The 17616-nt window shown below is 46.7% G+C and overlaps 1 protein-coding gene across 5 annotated transcripts in view; it reads left to right on the top strand.

Annotated features, from left to right (window-relative positions):
- Positions 1–3074, top strand: part of PNPLA7 (patatin like phospholipase domain containing 7) — a 151936-nt gene extending 148862 nt beyond the window's left edge. For all 5 annotated transcript variants that reach the window (XM_040406056.1, XM_040406057.1, XM_040406058.1 and 2 more), the window contains 2 exons: positions 881–990; positions 1742–3074. In XM_040406056.1, coding sequence (XP_040261990.1) covers positions 881–990; positions 1742–1819 — 188 coding nt within the window. In that variant the 3' untranslated portion in view covers positions 1820–3074. The remainder of the gene's footprint in view (positions 1–880; positions 991–1741) is intronic.
- Positions 3075–17616: the final 14542 nt, after the last annotated feature.

Raw genomic sequence — 17616 nt, 5'->3', positions numbered from 1 at the left:
TACTTTTGCAGCAGCTGGAGCACCGCAGGTTAAAGATCTTGGCCTCATCACATCCATGCGCACTCCCAGAAGTGGAGATATGTCCTACACTGTGGAGCTTGTATGACAGAGCAGGGGTACACGTGGAATCCCTTCATATGGTATACACTGTATGTACCACGGGTCCCAAATAGCCTGGTCCTGAAGGGGTTAAAGGAGGCCTCTTGCAGGATTACAGGGCGTTCTCTGTGTCACCCGGCTAAGAAGTTAATGATTATAATTATCTGTTATTGTAAAGGTGCCGTTCTGTTCTCTGCAGTAGAAGTGTCAGTAAGAGTCCATGAAAGCGGACAGTTCTCCTGCAGCTGGGGATTTATTTTGCTCAGGCATCATTAACTATTGCTGCGTGCACACGTTTCAGAACTTGCAAGCTTTTATGGAACAGGCAGGAAGGGTTAACATTATGGATTGTAGCATCAATTAACCTCCTAACGATTGAGGGGAGAGTTACAGTCACAGATTGGGCTCTCAGACAGGATGCCAATAGCGATATTATACAGAGAGGCTTCTCTGTGGTCATAAAGAAGGTGAGGGTCGCTCGCCGGACCGCCGCTCCTGCCGCTGTTTCCCGTCAGCACCAGTCGGTTCTGTCCAAGCCTCCTGTCGACTCTGCTCCTGGTTTTTACATCCCTTAATGGTTCTTACTGGGGGAGGGGAGATAACCCTATTAACCTCCAGTAAGCAATTGGATGAAGCCAGTATTTTCTACATGAGGAGCGGGCACCAGTCCATCCACCCTGTAATGGGAGTATTCCAGGTTCTCAGCAGTAATCTGCTATAATAGTCACAGGCCTGGGAGTGGCGCTCTAATCCAGCGAGGTAATGGATGTCTCTCTTCCAGATGAATCCGATTATCAGACAGAATATGAAGAGGAAGAACTACCAGACCCTAAAAATGAAGATTATCTCAACTTCCTGAGTGCCCAAAACAATGAAGCGGTTTCTGATAGCGTAAGTAGATGAGGAGCAGCAGGCGGATTGGGGAGCGTTCACACTGCAATGCCACTCTCTACATGCCGTCATATACACATGGCTTTCCTCGGCTCTGCTTTTCCTGTGTGCAGAGTAAGGATCTCAAATACTTTCTGTGGATCCATTCTCCACATGCTGGAAAGCCGAGCAGAGACGATGAAGCAGTTCAGAGAGCGGAAAAGCGATGCTGCACATGGTGGTTTCACCAAAGGCTCAGGTTCCCTTCAGAGTCTCAATCTTTAAGGGCCCATTCACATGGCTGTATGAACGGGTCCGCACACGTTCTGTAGTTTTGCTGAACGGGTGCGGACCCATTCATTTCAATGGGGCTGCAAAGGATGCAGACGGCACACTGTGTGCTGTCCGCATCTGTAGTTTCGTGGCCCCACAAAAAAAATATATATAGTATGTCTTATTCTTGTCCGCAATTGCAGACAAGAATAGACATTTTCTAGGAGAGTGGAACGCACACGGGCCGCTATCTGTGTTTTGCGGATCGCAAACACATACGGCCATCTGAATGAGCCCTTATCCTCATAACATTTTTTAGGTCTTACACCCTGTTTCCTAATACATTTTATATAGGGGTCAGCGCTCCAAACAGTGTTTTCCCCGTTTTTTTGTTAAGACATCAGTGAATCTAAAACAGACTGAAAAGGAGTCCTAGCCTTACTTTCTATATAGAGGGGTCATTAAAATAGAGGAAAACTGACTCTGTTCTTCTCTACAGGATGAGGAGGCGGACATGGCAGTACGACAGCGGTCAGTCAGACGGCATGCAGGAGCCAAGACGTCAGAAAACAGTTGAGATGATCCGTCTGTATTCTCAACCCTTGGGGTTCCTCTGCTTTGTACGGTTCTAGCGGTAGTAGTTCTTATGGTCCCCGTATTCCTCTCTGGCTTGTGGGGACTGACGGAGCCAATATTCGATGCAATACAATTCATAGCGAGTGACGGTCACAAGATCTCTTCACCTGCGAGACAGTCTGTAGATTGTAGCTGCACCTTCTCTATCCCAGGGAACAGCGGTCTCCATGTGTGATGGGGTCGGGGTCATTATTGGGCGTTTGCTTCTATACAGCAGAAGAGCACTCTCATCTGGTAGGGTCTCCCAGGCCCCTGACCAATCCAAAAATTCACCTTGAAAGGGACTAAAGCAAAGCAACTTATCTTAGTATAGATTTTAGTTTATTTGTGGGAGATGAAATATATGCAAGTCGTGCAGAGCTGAAGTAGTTATTTTGTTATGTATCAGTAACCGCCTATGTCTAAGTGCCTAGATTGTCAGCTCCAGGGACAAGGTTTCATTTTATTACGTTGGTTGAGTAAACGTGTGGCCATAGGTAATAGATGTATATACTGCTGAGCATAGATCCGTGCTTTACCAGGAGTCTGCTGAGACCACGGAGGGGTTTCCTTTAGGGGAGAGGTCGGCCCCGGGGCTCTGCCTCTTACACTCCCTGATTTGCACATGTAAACCTAATATTTATTGCAGCTGTCAGTAACGACTGGACGACCTTACTACATGTAGGTGCCTGCATTTTCCACACTTATCTTTAAGGGGTTCTTTGGTTTCTGAGGCTGGTCGGCCATATCTGTTACCCAGCGCTACCCACCCTACGTACATGCATGACCGCATTCCTAACACCCATCAGGCTGCATTGCACCAATGATGAGCAATTCTTACTCCACAACCGATTCTGATGCTTTGCACCTCGCTATAGATAGAGCAGCACTAATAAATGGCTTGACGTGAGAGATCCCCTTTATGGAAATACATAAAATATGCTTGTGTTGATATTCTGCATATGGGAAGGATGCGGCCACGGCGTATGAACACGTCTCCTGTGCCGTCCTCGCTGGGCTACCAGCGCTCTTCACACCGGTTTGATTGCCAAATTCCGACACATCACTTAAAGCCAAAGATGAGCCCTGCCTGTCCAGGAGGAGGGGGTCGTGCCCTCGGTGCAGGGTATTTTGGGGTGAAATGGCAGTGACTTATGTGAAAAAATGTGTCACCCGTGTACCGAGATCTTTTGTATAATAAAGGCCTTTAAAGATTGATCGGCCATTGTCCTGCTGTTTGATCATTTCATCTAGAGTCCTCTGCCAAGACAAAATCATCAGGGGCACCGGCACCCCCAGCCTAAGGGTCCATTCAGACAACTGTATTTCTGGGTCCGTTGCGCAATGGGTGCGGGCAGTACACGGTGCGCTGTCTGCATCTGTTCCGCGTCCCTGCAGCACATATAGAGCCTGTCCTCTGTCCGCAGTCGTGGACAATAGGCGTTTCTACATAGGGCTAGCTGTGCGTGTTCCATACCATGGGGAATGCCTACCGCCGGTATCCGTATTTTGCGGACCGCAAAACACTTACGGTTGTCTGAATGGACCCTAAAGAGGCTCCCCGGAGACTGCCATAGTTATAGTCTCTGACGAGTTATTTGCACATATCATATCTGTGATTACTCCGCACTCGCCATATAATTGTATTCACAGCTTGCTGCTCCACTGATAGGAGGGAGTTGGTGGCTTAGGTTGTGTTCACACAGCGCCAGATCACTCACATGACGGACATCACTGGCGCTCAGCTGACCACACGGACTTACAATGGGGTTCCGTCAATGTGTCCGCTGCTATAGTTTTTCCATGGCATAGGATGAAAACAGCAATGCAGACGTGTACCTAAATAACACCGCCCTCCTCCACACCCACCATTCAACTGAACTAATAGGAGAGGCAGGGTGGGGGCTAGTAAGTGCTCAGATTTCTTTACCATTTACACGATCTCTGCTTGCTGTCAGTGAATGGTAACTCACTGGAAACACAGAGCTCTGGTATATGGTAACACGGCTTGTATCTGTATCGTTTGGACCCGAATAGGGCAGGTTTTCAGGGTCATGTGCCCCGGATGTTGAGTGCTGGGAGGCACAAACGAGCCACTTTGCCATGGACTGGGAGGCAAACCAAACCTTTGACCAGGATGAAAGAAAGCCTGGCTGCACTTCTGTCTGCATGTGATTGTTTCTATTCACTGACTGCAAGTTAATATTCCATTGCAAAGTGTTCCAGACCAGAACACATGCAAATCCTGGGCACCATTATCCCCTGGTCAGGTGCAGGGGGTAAGAATCGCCCCCTCTGATTATCTGAACCCCCAGAATTGTCTGGTTCACATTAGAGACGTATTCCGTATAATTAGCGCAGATTCGTGTCTGTGTATTTCTGTACCATATGAGCCGGATGACAAGCTCCTCCATCTGTCCAATCATTAACCCCTGAGGTGCCAGATTGTTGAGTGCATAAAATTTCTACAGCTTTAGGCCTCATGCACACGGCCATTGTTTTGGTCCGCATCCGAGACGCAGTTTTTGCAGCTTGGATGTGGACCTATTCACTTCAATGGGGCCGCAAAAGATGCGGACAGCACTCCTTGTGCTGTCCGCATCCGTTGCTCCGTTCCGTGGTCCACAAAAAAAAAATATATATAACCTGTCCTATTCTTGTCCGTTTTGCGGACAAGAATAGGCAGTTATATTAATGGCTCTACATGTCGTTCCGCATATTGCGGAATGCACACGGACGCTATCCGTGTTTTGCGGACCGCAAAACACACAACGGTCATGTGCATGTAGCCTTACAGGGTGGACTGGAGGTCCCACACATGGGTCAGGCTGCCCGTCTCCTTTACCAGTGGAGGAAGGTCCATTTAACCCAATAATGGTGAGATTTGGTGCAGAACTGAAGAGGCAATCCACCAGTAAAGGTGAATGTGTTTCTAGAAAGTTGGGTGCTTTTGTGACGGCTGCCATTACAGTTGCCACCCAGCTTTCCAAGAGCACTGAGCAACGAGTCTGCTTAGTTCTGTCGTGATGGGGTTTATTGACACATTGTGGTTTTTACAACCATTTTGGGAAAACGCAGTAAAAGCTGCAAGGTGTGAAAAATCCCAGATAAGAGCTGAGCCTTGAGGGAGGAAGAGGATGAGTCAAAGGGGTTGTGTCACTTCAGCAAATACCATTCATCATGTAGAGAAAGTTAATACAAACCACTTACTAATGTATTGTGATTCTCCATATTGCTTCCTTAACTGGCTGGATTCATTTTTTTCATCACATTATACACTGCTTGTATCCATGGTTACGACCATCCTGCAATCCATCAGCGGTGGTCGCGCTTGCACACTATAGGAAGACGTGTCGGTCTCTGGTGGCCGGGACCGTGGGACCTCACAGACGCTGGTGTTTTTTTTCTATAATGTGCAAGCACGGCCATCGCTGATGGATTGCAGGGTGGTGGTAATCATGGAGACGAGCATTATATAATGTGATGGAAAAATAAATCCAGACAGTTAAGGAAGCAAAATGGAGAATCCCAATACATTAGTAAGTGCCTTGTATTAACTTTCTCTACATGATAAATGCCATTTGCTGAAGTGACACAATCCCTTTAAGAACTTGTCATTGGTGTGGATTTCCTTTTAAAAGTGGAAGCTATAGCCGGTGAAGCCGGCCAGCGTCACTCAATATCAGTGCACTTATCGATGCCTCCGGCCCCCGTCCAGCTCCTCTCACCAGCCTCTGTTAATGTGCTTGTTTATCTGGCACAGATCTGTTCAGCCGGCTCCATAACCTTCATAGGAAAACCACAAAATGACCCACATCTCTCACTCCGCTAATGTCTGAGTCATCGCCAGTCGGTGAATTATGGATGAGCGCCACTAAGGAACTGTACTATGGCACCGCAAAGTAAAAGATACCTATGTCTGCATAGAACCATCTATGTCCAGATCCAGTACATTGCTGTGTGCACAGAACCATCTATGTCCACATCCAGCACATTGCTGTGTGCACAGAACCATCTCTGTCCACATCCAGCACATTGCTGTGTGCACAGAACCATCTCTGTCCACATCCAGCACATTGCTGTGTGCACAGAACCATCTCTGTCCACATCCAGCACATTGCTGTGTGCACAGAACCATCTCTGTCCAGATCCAGTACATTGCTGTGTGCACAGAACCATCTATGTCCAGATCCAGCACATTGCTGCGTGCCCAGAACCATCTATGTCCACATCCAGCACATTGCTGTGTGCACAGAACCATCTATGTCCAGATCCAGTACATTGCTGTGTGCACAGAACCATCTATGTCCACATCCAGCACATTGCTGTGTGCACAGAACCATCTCTGTCCAGATCCAGCACATTGCTGTGTGCACAGAACCATCTCTGTCCAGATCCAGTACATTGCTGTGTGCACAGAACCATCTATGTCCACATCCAGTACATTGCTGTGTGCACAGAACCATCTATGTCCAGATCCAGCACATTGCTGTGTGCACAAAACCATCTATGTCCAGATCCAGCACATTGCTGTGTGCACAGAACCATCTATGTCCAGATCCAGCACATCACTGTGAAGTGTCACCTACAAGGCTTGCCCCATCCAAAAAAGGAGTAAATGTAAGTCTATAAAGGACTTTTATCAGTTTTTGGGAACGCTTAGTAGATTGACAGCTATGATTTTGACACCCTGCAGAAGTCGGCACTAATCCCTCACTCTGAGGTCGCATACACAGTAGTAGTGCAAGTCCACAGATGGCGGATGCAGCAGATCTGCATACACGTAGACCTCTATGGGGCCCTTGTGTTCCCCCTGCCATACATTGGGATGTGCCCTCAGATGCTACAGAGGGAGGATCTGATATGTGGAGCACAGCCGCGCAGAGTCCCTGCAGGAATGTGGAGATAAGATCATTGTGATAATGAGGTGGCTTTAGATCGCAGTGTAACATATTGTATTATATTGTGCACGTATTAATGAAGCAGCCGTCACTGAGAGACCCCCGCCACAAAGCCTGACAAATGGCAGCGAGACTCTGAGGAATACTATAAACCCGGGAAGAGATCGAGTGTCAGTGGAACAATCCCAGTTGTCGTGAAGCAATGCCTTTTCCAACTCGGCGAGCGCCATATCCATCATAAAGCTATTTATACCCTTAAATGTTACAGGACGAAGACCGTCCATCCCTCGTGCCCCCCTCCCCCTATTACCCCTTTAATTATTGTATACGTGAAGAGATTGTAAGCTCTTGGGGATACTCCAGTGTTGTCAGGAGTTCAGGTTGTGTAAATCTGTCCTGATATAATAGACAGTGGTTTGCAACTAGTGGCTCTCTAGCTGTTGTGGAACTACAACTCTCAGCATGCTTTGCAAACCAGTGGGGGGGGGGTTTCATATAAGATGAGCACATTGCTATAAATTCCTGTGGGTGTCCAGCCCCCTCCGCCTTCATCCCAGGGATGCAGAGATAATCTTCATCGAGCCGGAAAGAGACATTCAGAAACCGTATCCTGCTGACCAGGCTGTGAACTGGACGGTGAGGGAATGTCTATGTAGCCTTGGGTTTATAAAGGTGCAGGAACCAGTGCTGGAGGTGTGCTCCGGGCCCGCAGTGATACATACATTTATCCTACGTGACAACTTACATAACCTACCAGGGAACATCACGTGCGGCCTGCGAGTGAGGAGCACAGCTCAATACTGAGACCTGGACCAGCAGCTGCAGAGCCCCTCAGGTTTAGGCTATAGATTCCCCCACGTGATCCCCTGATCCAATTCATTGCATTGTCAAATAAATGCACAAGAGATGCCAAAATTATCACAGTGTGATGTACCGCTGATGACCCATAGAGTGGAGCCATCAACTGCACCATGTATGATCAGAAGAATATTCCAAAAAGTAGACACAGAGCCTAAAGGGTATGCACGCCTCTGATCACCATTTTATAGTTTGCAGATAGAATTAATTTACAAAATCAATTTAGTCACTGTGTACATACATTACTTATACTGATCCTGAGTAACATCCTGTATTATACTCCAGAGCTGCACTCACTGTTCTGCTGGTGCAGTCTGTGTACATACATTACTTATCCTGTATTATACTCCAGAGCTGCACTCACTATTCTGCTGGTGCAGTCACTGTGTACATACATTACTTATCCTGTACTGATCCTGAGTTACATCCTGTATTATACTCCAGAGCTGCACTCACTATTCTGCTGGTGCAGTCACTGTGTACATACATTACTTATCCTGTACTGATCCTGAGTTACATCCTGTATTATACTCCAGAGCTGCACTCACTGTTCTGCTGGTGCAGTCACTGTGTACATACATTACTTATCCTGAGTTACATCCTGTATTGTACTCCAGAGCTGCACTCACTATTCTGTTGGTGGAGTATAAGAAGGTTATATAAGATATAGGGTCGGCATCAGCACCGGGTAAACATGGCAGATCACAAGCCTCATGGGGGATGTAAGAACTTGCTGAATGCTTCTTCAGCTGAGGCTGGAGTACACACTGACACTGCAGCCACCCTCACCTGGAGCCGGCCTGTATGGCATCTACCTGAAGCACGCAGTAATGAGGGCTACAGGTAGGTTGCCATTTACCAGATTGGCGCTGGCACAGCAATTGATTGGGTGCAGTGCTGTTCTCTCTCAATCTTGTGAAGCTGTAGTATCACATGGAAGAACAGATTGGCAGGAGGAGGCTGAGATCTACGTACTGAGCGACCTGGTATTTTTATCTGCCTTGTGATACCACTGTGACTGAGCGGGAACATGTGCCAGGCAGGAGCCCAGGCTTCGAGTCAGGCAGCTGAGGAGGGATTGATTATGACAGAGCTAAATCACATAGAATATTGTGGCAGCTGTACAAACACGCCAGGCTGGCATCAGAGGGGCTACAAGATGGCAGCTGTGCAAACACAGCCTCTTCCCAGAGACATCTTCATCTTCTTATTATATATTGTGCGGAAGACGCAGCAACCAGTCAGTGTAAAATCAACAACTTAGAAAGTTCTTCACGTGGATGCAGACGATGCATTGGTTACATCTGGTGATCAGGTCCAGGCTAAGACATTACATGCAAAAGTCCAGCATTTGTCTGAGACCTCCCATAAATATAGGGGGCGCTGTTGCATTATTACCTATGGAAAACAGTAGTGACCTGTAGTGCATGCAATGTGATCATTAGAACTGGCAAACGGCGGGTGGGGGCATCGTGGCCACGAAACTTCACATAGCCTTCCCAGAAAAGCGTTAAGTAGCAATTTAACCTAAGCCTGATAGGAGTGTTAAAATAAACGTTATTGGTATTACTGGTTTAAAACGTATTTTGTTGCCCCAAATTTCATATGTAAAAAACAGGCTTCAAGAGGAGCATACACTGTGTGGCCTGACGAAGCAATAAGGCTACTTTCACAATTGTGGCAGAGTGATCCGGCAAGCAGTTCCATCACCGGAACTGCCTGCCGGATCCGGGAAAACGTATGTCAACTGATGGCATTTGTAAGACTGATCAGTCAGAAAATCATTGAAACGCCAGATCCATCTTTCCGGTGTCACCCGGCAAAACGGATCCGGCATTTATATTTTTCACCTTTTTTCATGCGCAGACCGGAAGGACGGTTCTGGCATTCCAGTATTTTGAATACATTTGTATGGAAAAAAATTCACGCAAGTCTTCAGATTTTTTGGCCCGTAGCATGCTGTGGTTTTATCTTTTGCCTGATCAGTCAAAAACACTGAACTGAAGATGTCCTGATGCATCCTGAACGGATTGGTCTCCATTCAGAATGCATGGGGATAAAACTGATCAGTTCTTTTCTGATATTGAGCCCCTAGGACGGAACTCTATGCCGGAAAAGAAAAACGCTAGTGTGAAAGTGCCCTTAATCACAACGCAGTGAATGTTTCCAAACCAAAAAGTATGTCAGAGGATGGTCGGGGTTTCCGCACATTCGTTCCTGGCATACTTGACTTTCCCTGGGATAGCCGCCGTAATTGTCCCTCCCCTTGATACAATTTGCGCATTCAGCGCTTTCCCCGGAGGCTTGCCTTTTGAAGTTATGAGGCGTTCCGACAGTCGGATGAATACAGGGAAGTCGCTCACATCCAACTGGCTGGCCGCATCAAGCCACGCCCCTGGGGGTGGGGTGTATTCCCCTTTAAAGCTTGGTGGTCAACCGGCCATCCTAGCGCCAATACTTCCACCAGAGTATCAGTTACTTTCAGACAGGGATATTATGCGAACAAGGTCTCTTGTGTATGGCTCCTGATGACGTGCTAACAATAAGAGCACAGAAACGCGTTGAGCCACGTGTATTTGATCTCATCCTAAAACCTGGGATTGATCCACGGTACTGGCCATACTAGATGCCAGACTGTAAGCAACCTTGAGACTTATAGTTGCGAATCCTAGGGAGATTACTAGTTAAATTCTCTGGGATAATGGTCTGAAGGCATACCAGTGGCTCCTGTGAGCTGGCCTTCAGACAGAGGAGGGTCTGAGCCCTGTGTCAGTGAGCTCCGACATTGTTTCTGAACCAAAAAGTTTCACTGCGTGGTGATTTATTGCTTCGTCAGGCTGCACAGTGTCTGCTCCTCTTAAAGGGTTTCTGTCACCCCGCAAAACTCTTTTTTTTTTTTTTGGATAGTTAGATTCCTCATAGTGCGATGTAGGAGAATATAATGCTCTTACTTACTTTCATGCGGCCGATTCTTTATAAAACAAACTTTTATAATATGTAAATGAGGGCTCTACCAGCAAGTAGGGCGTCTACTTGCTGGTAGCTGCTGCAGAAATCCGCCCCCTCGCCGTGTTGATTGACAGGGCCAGCCGTGATCTCCTCCGGCCGGCCCTGTCAGTAATTCAAAAATCGCGCGCCTCGCGTCATTCGGCGCAGGCGCTCTGAGATGAGGAGGCTCGTATCCTCAGCACTCCCTCAGTGCGCCTGCGCCGATGACATCACCGAAAGAGAAGACGTCATCGGCGCAGGCGCACTGAGGGAGTGCTGAGGAGACGAGCCTCCTCATCTCAGAGCGCCTGCGCCGAATGACGCCAGGCGCGCAATTTTTGAATTACTGACAGGGCCGGCCGGAGGAGATCACGGCTGGCCTTGTCAATCAACACGGCGAGGGGGCGGATTTCTGCAGCAGCTACCAGCAAGTAGACGCCCTACTTGCTGGTAGAGCCCTCATTTACATATTATAAAAGTTCGTTTTATAAAGAATCGGCCGCATGAAAGTAAGTAAGAGCATTATATTCTCCTATATCGCACTATGAGCAATCTAACTAGCCCAAAAAAAAAAAAAAGAGTTTTGCGGGGTGACAAACCCTTTAAAGCCAGTTTTTTTTACACACCTGAAATTTGGGGCAACACACCCGTAAGTTTTAAATCAGTAATACCAATAAAGTTTATTTATTTTATCGCCCCCATTAGGCTTAGGTTAAATTGATTATTGTGTAAGGGACGTATACCAGTATACTAGCATTCCGTAGCAACTAAAATGGAAGTTGTTTTAATTCAGGAACCCGACTTGTCCTTAAAAATGAGGGGGAAGGCAGCACTGGGTGGCTGTATCTTCTTCGCACTAATCGTTCTAGGTAGGGATGAGTGAATAGACTTCGGATGAAACATACAGTACAGTATTAGAATGTACCGGCTCTGATAATCCGAAGTTGTTACTTCGCATAATAACTTTAGAAATTGATTTATACTGTAAAAAAAACATTTCCCGATCTCGGGTTAGGTTCTAAATGGTACCAAGGATCATGTGCTAGCCACCATAAAGCCAGAGATAGAGCCATTAGAAACTAGGTTGGAAGTGAGATCTGCAAGCTATACGTGCAGATCTAATTCCCTGGCTCATATCTCTAGCTGCTATACAGCCGGTAAAGCAGCCCCCCCCCCCCCCCCCCCTGTTCTACAGCAGGCCATGGTCTTAGCTAAGTGGAGTACATGCTGTGGAAGAGTAGAGAAATCCTCCTCTCCCTGTGTAATACTGTACATGATCCCGGGGGAGATGTAACATGGATGTCTGTGCATGTGTTCCCCTCTGACCCCCATGAAACAAAAAAGTTTGCTTTTTTCCCCATAAAACGTGCTATTATTGTACAATAGTAGTAAAACATAACAAAACTTCACATTTGTTGTTGGCGTAATCATAGCAATCCAGAGGATATCACATTATTTATGTCACCTGGAGGAAAGGAGCCGGCCTTCCTTGTTACATTGCCAGCAGGTAAATTGTCCTCGGAAAGGTCCCAGAGGTCCTGCCACCACTGAATATCACAGTAAAACTCCAAAGCATGATGTGATCTGGCTCTGATAGAAGTGACCTTTGCAGAGAGAGAGAGATCTCTCACAATATGTCACATTTACCCAGGAGCGAGGACTTTCTTCAGGGTAAAATACTGCCCGAGAAGCCTTGCCATACATCTACGGCTACTTTCACACTGGCGTTTTGGCTTTCAGTTTCCGAGATCCGTTCAGGGCTCTCACAGTTTTGCCCAAATGCATTCTGAATAGAAAAGGATCCGCTCAGAATGCATCAGTTTGCTTCCATTCTGCTTTGGAGGCTGTTGCAGTGTTTTGGTGTCCGTCTGACGAAACTGAGCCAAACGGATCCGTCCTGACACACAATGTAAGCCAATGCGGACGGATCCGTTTTCTATGACACAATCTGGCACAATAGAAAACGGATCCGTCCCCCATTGACTTTCAATGGTGTTCAAGATGGATCCGTCTTGGCTATGTTAAAGATAATACAAACGGATCCGTTCTGAATGGATGCAGACAGTTGTATTATCTTAACGGATCCGTCTGTGCAGATCCATGATGAATCCGCACCAAACGTGAGGGTGACAGTACCCTACTCCAGTGTGCTTGAGGCTTAATACAGCGTTTTATTACTGCAAGGTGCTGAATAGGCGATTTTTACATAAGATTACAACTTAAAAGGTCAATAAGGACGCAGGATCGCTGCCGACAGCTCGCACGGCGCTACCGAGAGACATAAATCTCTTCAGATAAGAGCCTTCCAAGGAAGATGTTGTATTATGAAGCTTCTTCTGGCGATATACCAAAGAACCCAGACATCCTTATCTGTTCACCTACAGTCTATAAGTACAGAGAAACATCCATGCTGCAGAGGAGGCGGCTTTCTTACCGTTCCAATGAAAAACCTTATTTTCTTCATATTGGACGATAAGCAAGTTTGCAAGAAAACGCACCACTGCATCTAAAATTAAAAAATGTGACAACTTTGCAAATACTAATATCTTACCATTTAGGGACTACAGCTCTTATGCAGACCTATGTGTTACCATAGCTATTCCAATTCTGCAGCCACAATCCCATCAGTCTCCTACAAAGTGTATGTTAGAAGAAGTAGGACAGAAAGAAGGGACCATGACTGCAGGGTCAGACTACACAGTGTTTGTAGTCTGTTACCATGGAGACATACGAGTCTGCTTAGGAGATGTATACACAGACAAGCAGTATTTGCAGAGTGGCTCCACCTTTTATTTTAGACACATCGGAGCAATACATGGTGGCACAAGTCTGCAGGTCCCAGTATAGCCTCTCGTGTAAAGACAACACTCCCCCCAAAGGCATAGCTATAGGTGGTGGGGAGGTAGCAGTGCCATCAGGCCCTGGGGTGATGGAAAGCCCCACAGAGGCTTCCTTTATTGATTTTGCACTGGGATTCAAGAGCTTCTTACCCCTTAAAGGGATTAGAACAGTTTCCTTTTACATTAGGGCATCTGTATTACGGCTCATTAAGACGGCCCTAGTGTTTTACGGTTTGCAAATTGCGGATCCGCAAAACACGGATACTGGCCCATTTTGCGGACCGCACATGGCCGGTACTATGATAGAAAATGCCTATTCTTGTCCGCAATTGCGGACAAGAATAGAACATGGGGCCGTAGAACGGAACTACGGATGCGGACAGCACACGGAACGCATGCAGACTGTAACGGAACGCCTAGCACCCCGACTGGGTACCTCCGTCGATATATGCTCCTAGTGCTTCCAGAGGACTCCAAGCACTCCACTTGACACCGTACGCACTGCAGACCCTACGAACCGCCGCAGCTTGGTTGGGGTCTCACCGTCCTCCACCAACGCTGGACCCAAGAACCTCTCCAACATCCAGAGAGCAGGAACCATGAACAAGCTCTTACAAGAGCTTATACTCAGGGGAGTATTGTGATATAGCAATCCCCAAGAGTGTAGTTATCGCATTCCCCAAACATGAGCCAAAACTTCATGAAGGTATAAAAGCAACCACTTTATTCTAACACACAAGCATTTTATACACATCTTCCAACAAGGCCACCACCCACAGGGTTTTGTAAAAACAGCCAATCACATGCATTTACAGTATTCAAACCTCCCCAGCAATTGTACACAAAATCCCCTTCCCTCTGTCTGTAACGCAATAAACAAAATACAATGAGCATTGTCTGAGACGCAATTAACTAACACAATGAGCATTGTCTGAGACGCAATTAACTAACACAATGAGCATTGTCTGAGACGCAATCCACAAAATACCATTACCAAACGTAATGGGCTAACTTGAACCCTGGTCTAATTCGTGGGGGTGAGAGTTCAAGTTAGTCCAAGTCCTTTGTGAACAAATGAGGCCTGGCTGATGAGAGGGCCCATAATCCTGGGGCAAGAGGCTAGTAGCCAGGCCCCTCCAAAACCCAGTGGCGAGGTTGGTTTCGCCACACAGACCCTTTCCATACGGTAGTCTGAATGAGCCCTTATGTTAAGGGCAGAACTGAACCCATTGAATGCCCACCAGTCAGAGGATCTCCTTAAAAAAAGGGCAGCACTCCAATTTTTTAAGAATGGCAAGAGCAGTGGAAAACAAAAAGTTGCAAAATGGCGTTTGTGCAAAACTTTGCAACTTTTATATGCTATGACCCATTGGGTGTGAATGAAAAGATATACAGGATCCACTATCGCTGTCAGGAAGTGCATCACATGGCCCCTTGTCCTGTTTATAAGCAGCTCACTTCTTCTGGACCCACACCATGCTCACCTTGAGCCATTTAATAACTGTCCTGTGCCCTTACGTAGCAGAACAGTCAACTACTTCCCCTCTGGCACCGGGGTCCAGATGTGTCTGCAACCTTGATGCCCCTGCCCTCTACAAATAGCTATATGACCGGGGCTTGCCATGATATTCACTTTATAACAAAACACAGATGCCCACAATGTGCCTGTAGGTAAGGCCTGAAACCTGGAGGCATGCACTATGCCAGCGGTCAGGCCGATTGCTCATGGCACCAGTTGCCACCCTCATGTTCTACAATCCCATGCACTGCCACCAGGCAGGAGCCCGGGACCAGACCTGGTCTAATAGAAATATATAAGCCTGGCACCATCATTAATCACACATGTGCGATCTGCTTCCATTAATTATTCAGAGCACTGCAGGACGAGGCGGGGAATTATTGTTTTTGGCACGGGCGATGTGACAGACGGCTAATTATTCCATAACTGGTGGTGACGGCTGCACAGCTGATGGTGAAGTAATCAGATCTATAGGTGAGTGTAGCAGAGCTGTGTACGATCATGAACGTGCCGCCAGCAGATTGTGAGGGGGGACGACATAGGAGGAGGCTGGATATAGGGTGCTACAATTATAATACTTATTCGCTAATGTGCAGATACAGTCCTGATCAAAAGTTTAAGACCACTTGAAAAATGGCAAAAAATCCTATGTATCATGGCTGGATCTTAACAAGGTTCCAAGTAGAGCTTCAACATGCAACAAGAAGAAATGGGAGGGAGACAAAACATTTTGAGCATTCAATTTAATGAAAACAACGAATAAACTGAAACAGGCTGTTTTTCAGCTGATCAAAAGGTTTAGGACCTCACCTCCAAAAAATCTAAACCCCCCAAAACAGAAATCCAAACTTCCAAACATGAGCTCAGTAATGAGTAGCTCCGCCGTTATTGTTTCGGCATGCTTGATGCAAGCGTTTCCATGAGGTGAGTGGGAACATTTCTCCAAGTGGTGAAGACGGCCGCACGAAGGCCATCTACTGTCTGGAACTGTTGTCCATTTTTGTAAACTTCCCTTGCCATCCATCCCCAAAGGTTCTCAATTGGATTTAGATCAGGGGAACACGCAGGGTGGGCCAAAAGAGTGATGTTATTCTCCTGCGGGCATTGTGTCCTGTAGCGTTGTCCTGTTACCACACAGACGAGGGCCCTCAGTCATGAGGAATGCTCTCTGCAACATCTGGACATCGTTTGACGCCCCTGCACTTCCTGAAGCTCCATTGTTCCACTGAAGGAAAAAGCCCCCCAGACCATTATGGCGCCCCCTCCACTGTGGCGCGTAGAAAACATCTCAGGTGGGATCTGCTTGTCATGCCAGTAACGTTGGAAACCATCAGAACCATCAAGGTAAAAAAAATATAATCAGAGAATAAAACTTTCTTCTACCTTTGAATGTCCCATGTTTGGTGCTCTCTTGCAAAGTCCAAACGAGCAGTTCTGTGGCCTTCAAGGAGACGAGATCTTTAAAAGACGTTTTTTGTTTTTGAAGCCCTTCAGTCTCAGATGCCGTCTGATGGTTATGGGGCTGCAGTCAGCACCAGTAACGGCCTTAATTTGGGTGGAGGATCGTCCAGTGTCTTGACGGACAGCCAATTGGATCCCCCGACTCAGTGCTGAGGACATTTTTTGGGGTCTTACACTTGTCTTTTTTGTTCCATAACCATCAGGATCATTTAAGAAATTCCAAATGACGGTCTTACTGCGTCCCACATCAGCAGCGATGGCGGCTGTGAGAGACCCCGCTTATGCAGTTCAACAACCCGACCACCTTCAAAAAGGGACTGTTTTTTTGCCTTTGCCATCACAACGTGCGACTACCCGACAGAAGATGACAATGAATCCACATCTTTGCACAGATTTGGCCTTTTAAAAAGGCATGTGGTCCTAAAATGTGGATCAGCTGAAAAACAGCCTGTTTCAGTTTACTCGTTGTTTTCATTAAATTGAATGCTCAAAAAATGTCTTGTCTCCCTCCCATTTCTTCTTGTGTCATGGTGAAGCTCTACTTGGAACCTGGTTAAGATCCAACAATGTAAAATAAGATTTTTTGTCATTTTTCAAGTGGTCTTAAACTTTTGATCAGGACTGTATCTTGCGGTGTATGTCCCTTTAACAACCAGTCTCCTTACGTCCCTTCTGTCCATTATATCAGGTATTGATTATTACGTCTTGTCCGGAAACTGATTCAATCCCGCTAAAACACATCTGCTCACGGATCATTTGTCACACTGTTCCCGGACAAGTCTCCTCTGTCAAGGATGATCCTGAACCAGCCGCCTGACATTACCACGCAGAAGACGAATATTTCCACATCATACTGGAAAATACAGAAATGTGCCGCATGGAAGATTTATTTCTCAGATTGTGTCCTTTAGCGGACACATTATAAATGACGGTTGAATCCCCGAAGCCACAGATTGTAATTTTTTCCCATGATCAATCATCTATGTCATAAGAAAACCCGTTTCTGCGCCAGATCCCGGGTCTAGGGAACATGGCGGCAATATACCCCAAGTTATAGGGGAACCCCAGGTCAAATATGATGGGGCCCAAAGGCTGAGAGGTCAATCTCAAGACCTTACTTATATGTGTAGGGGAAAGATGTGATATATGGTGCGGTATGAGGATTTCTGCCCATCTCATGGATCCTTGCTGT

Source organism: Bufo bufo, chromosome 8 (genome assembly GCF_905171765.1).
Source record: "Bufo bufo chromosome 8, aBufBuf1.1, whole genome shotgun sequence".
In the NCBI taxonomy this organism is placed as follows: Eukaryota; Metazoa; Chordata; class Amphibia; order Anura; family Bufonidae; genus Bufo; species Bufo bufo.
This window is presented reverse-complemented; position numbering and strand designations above follow the sequence as displayed.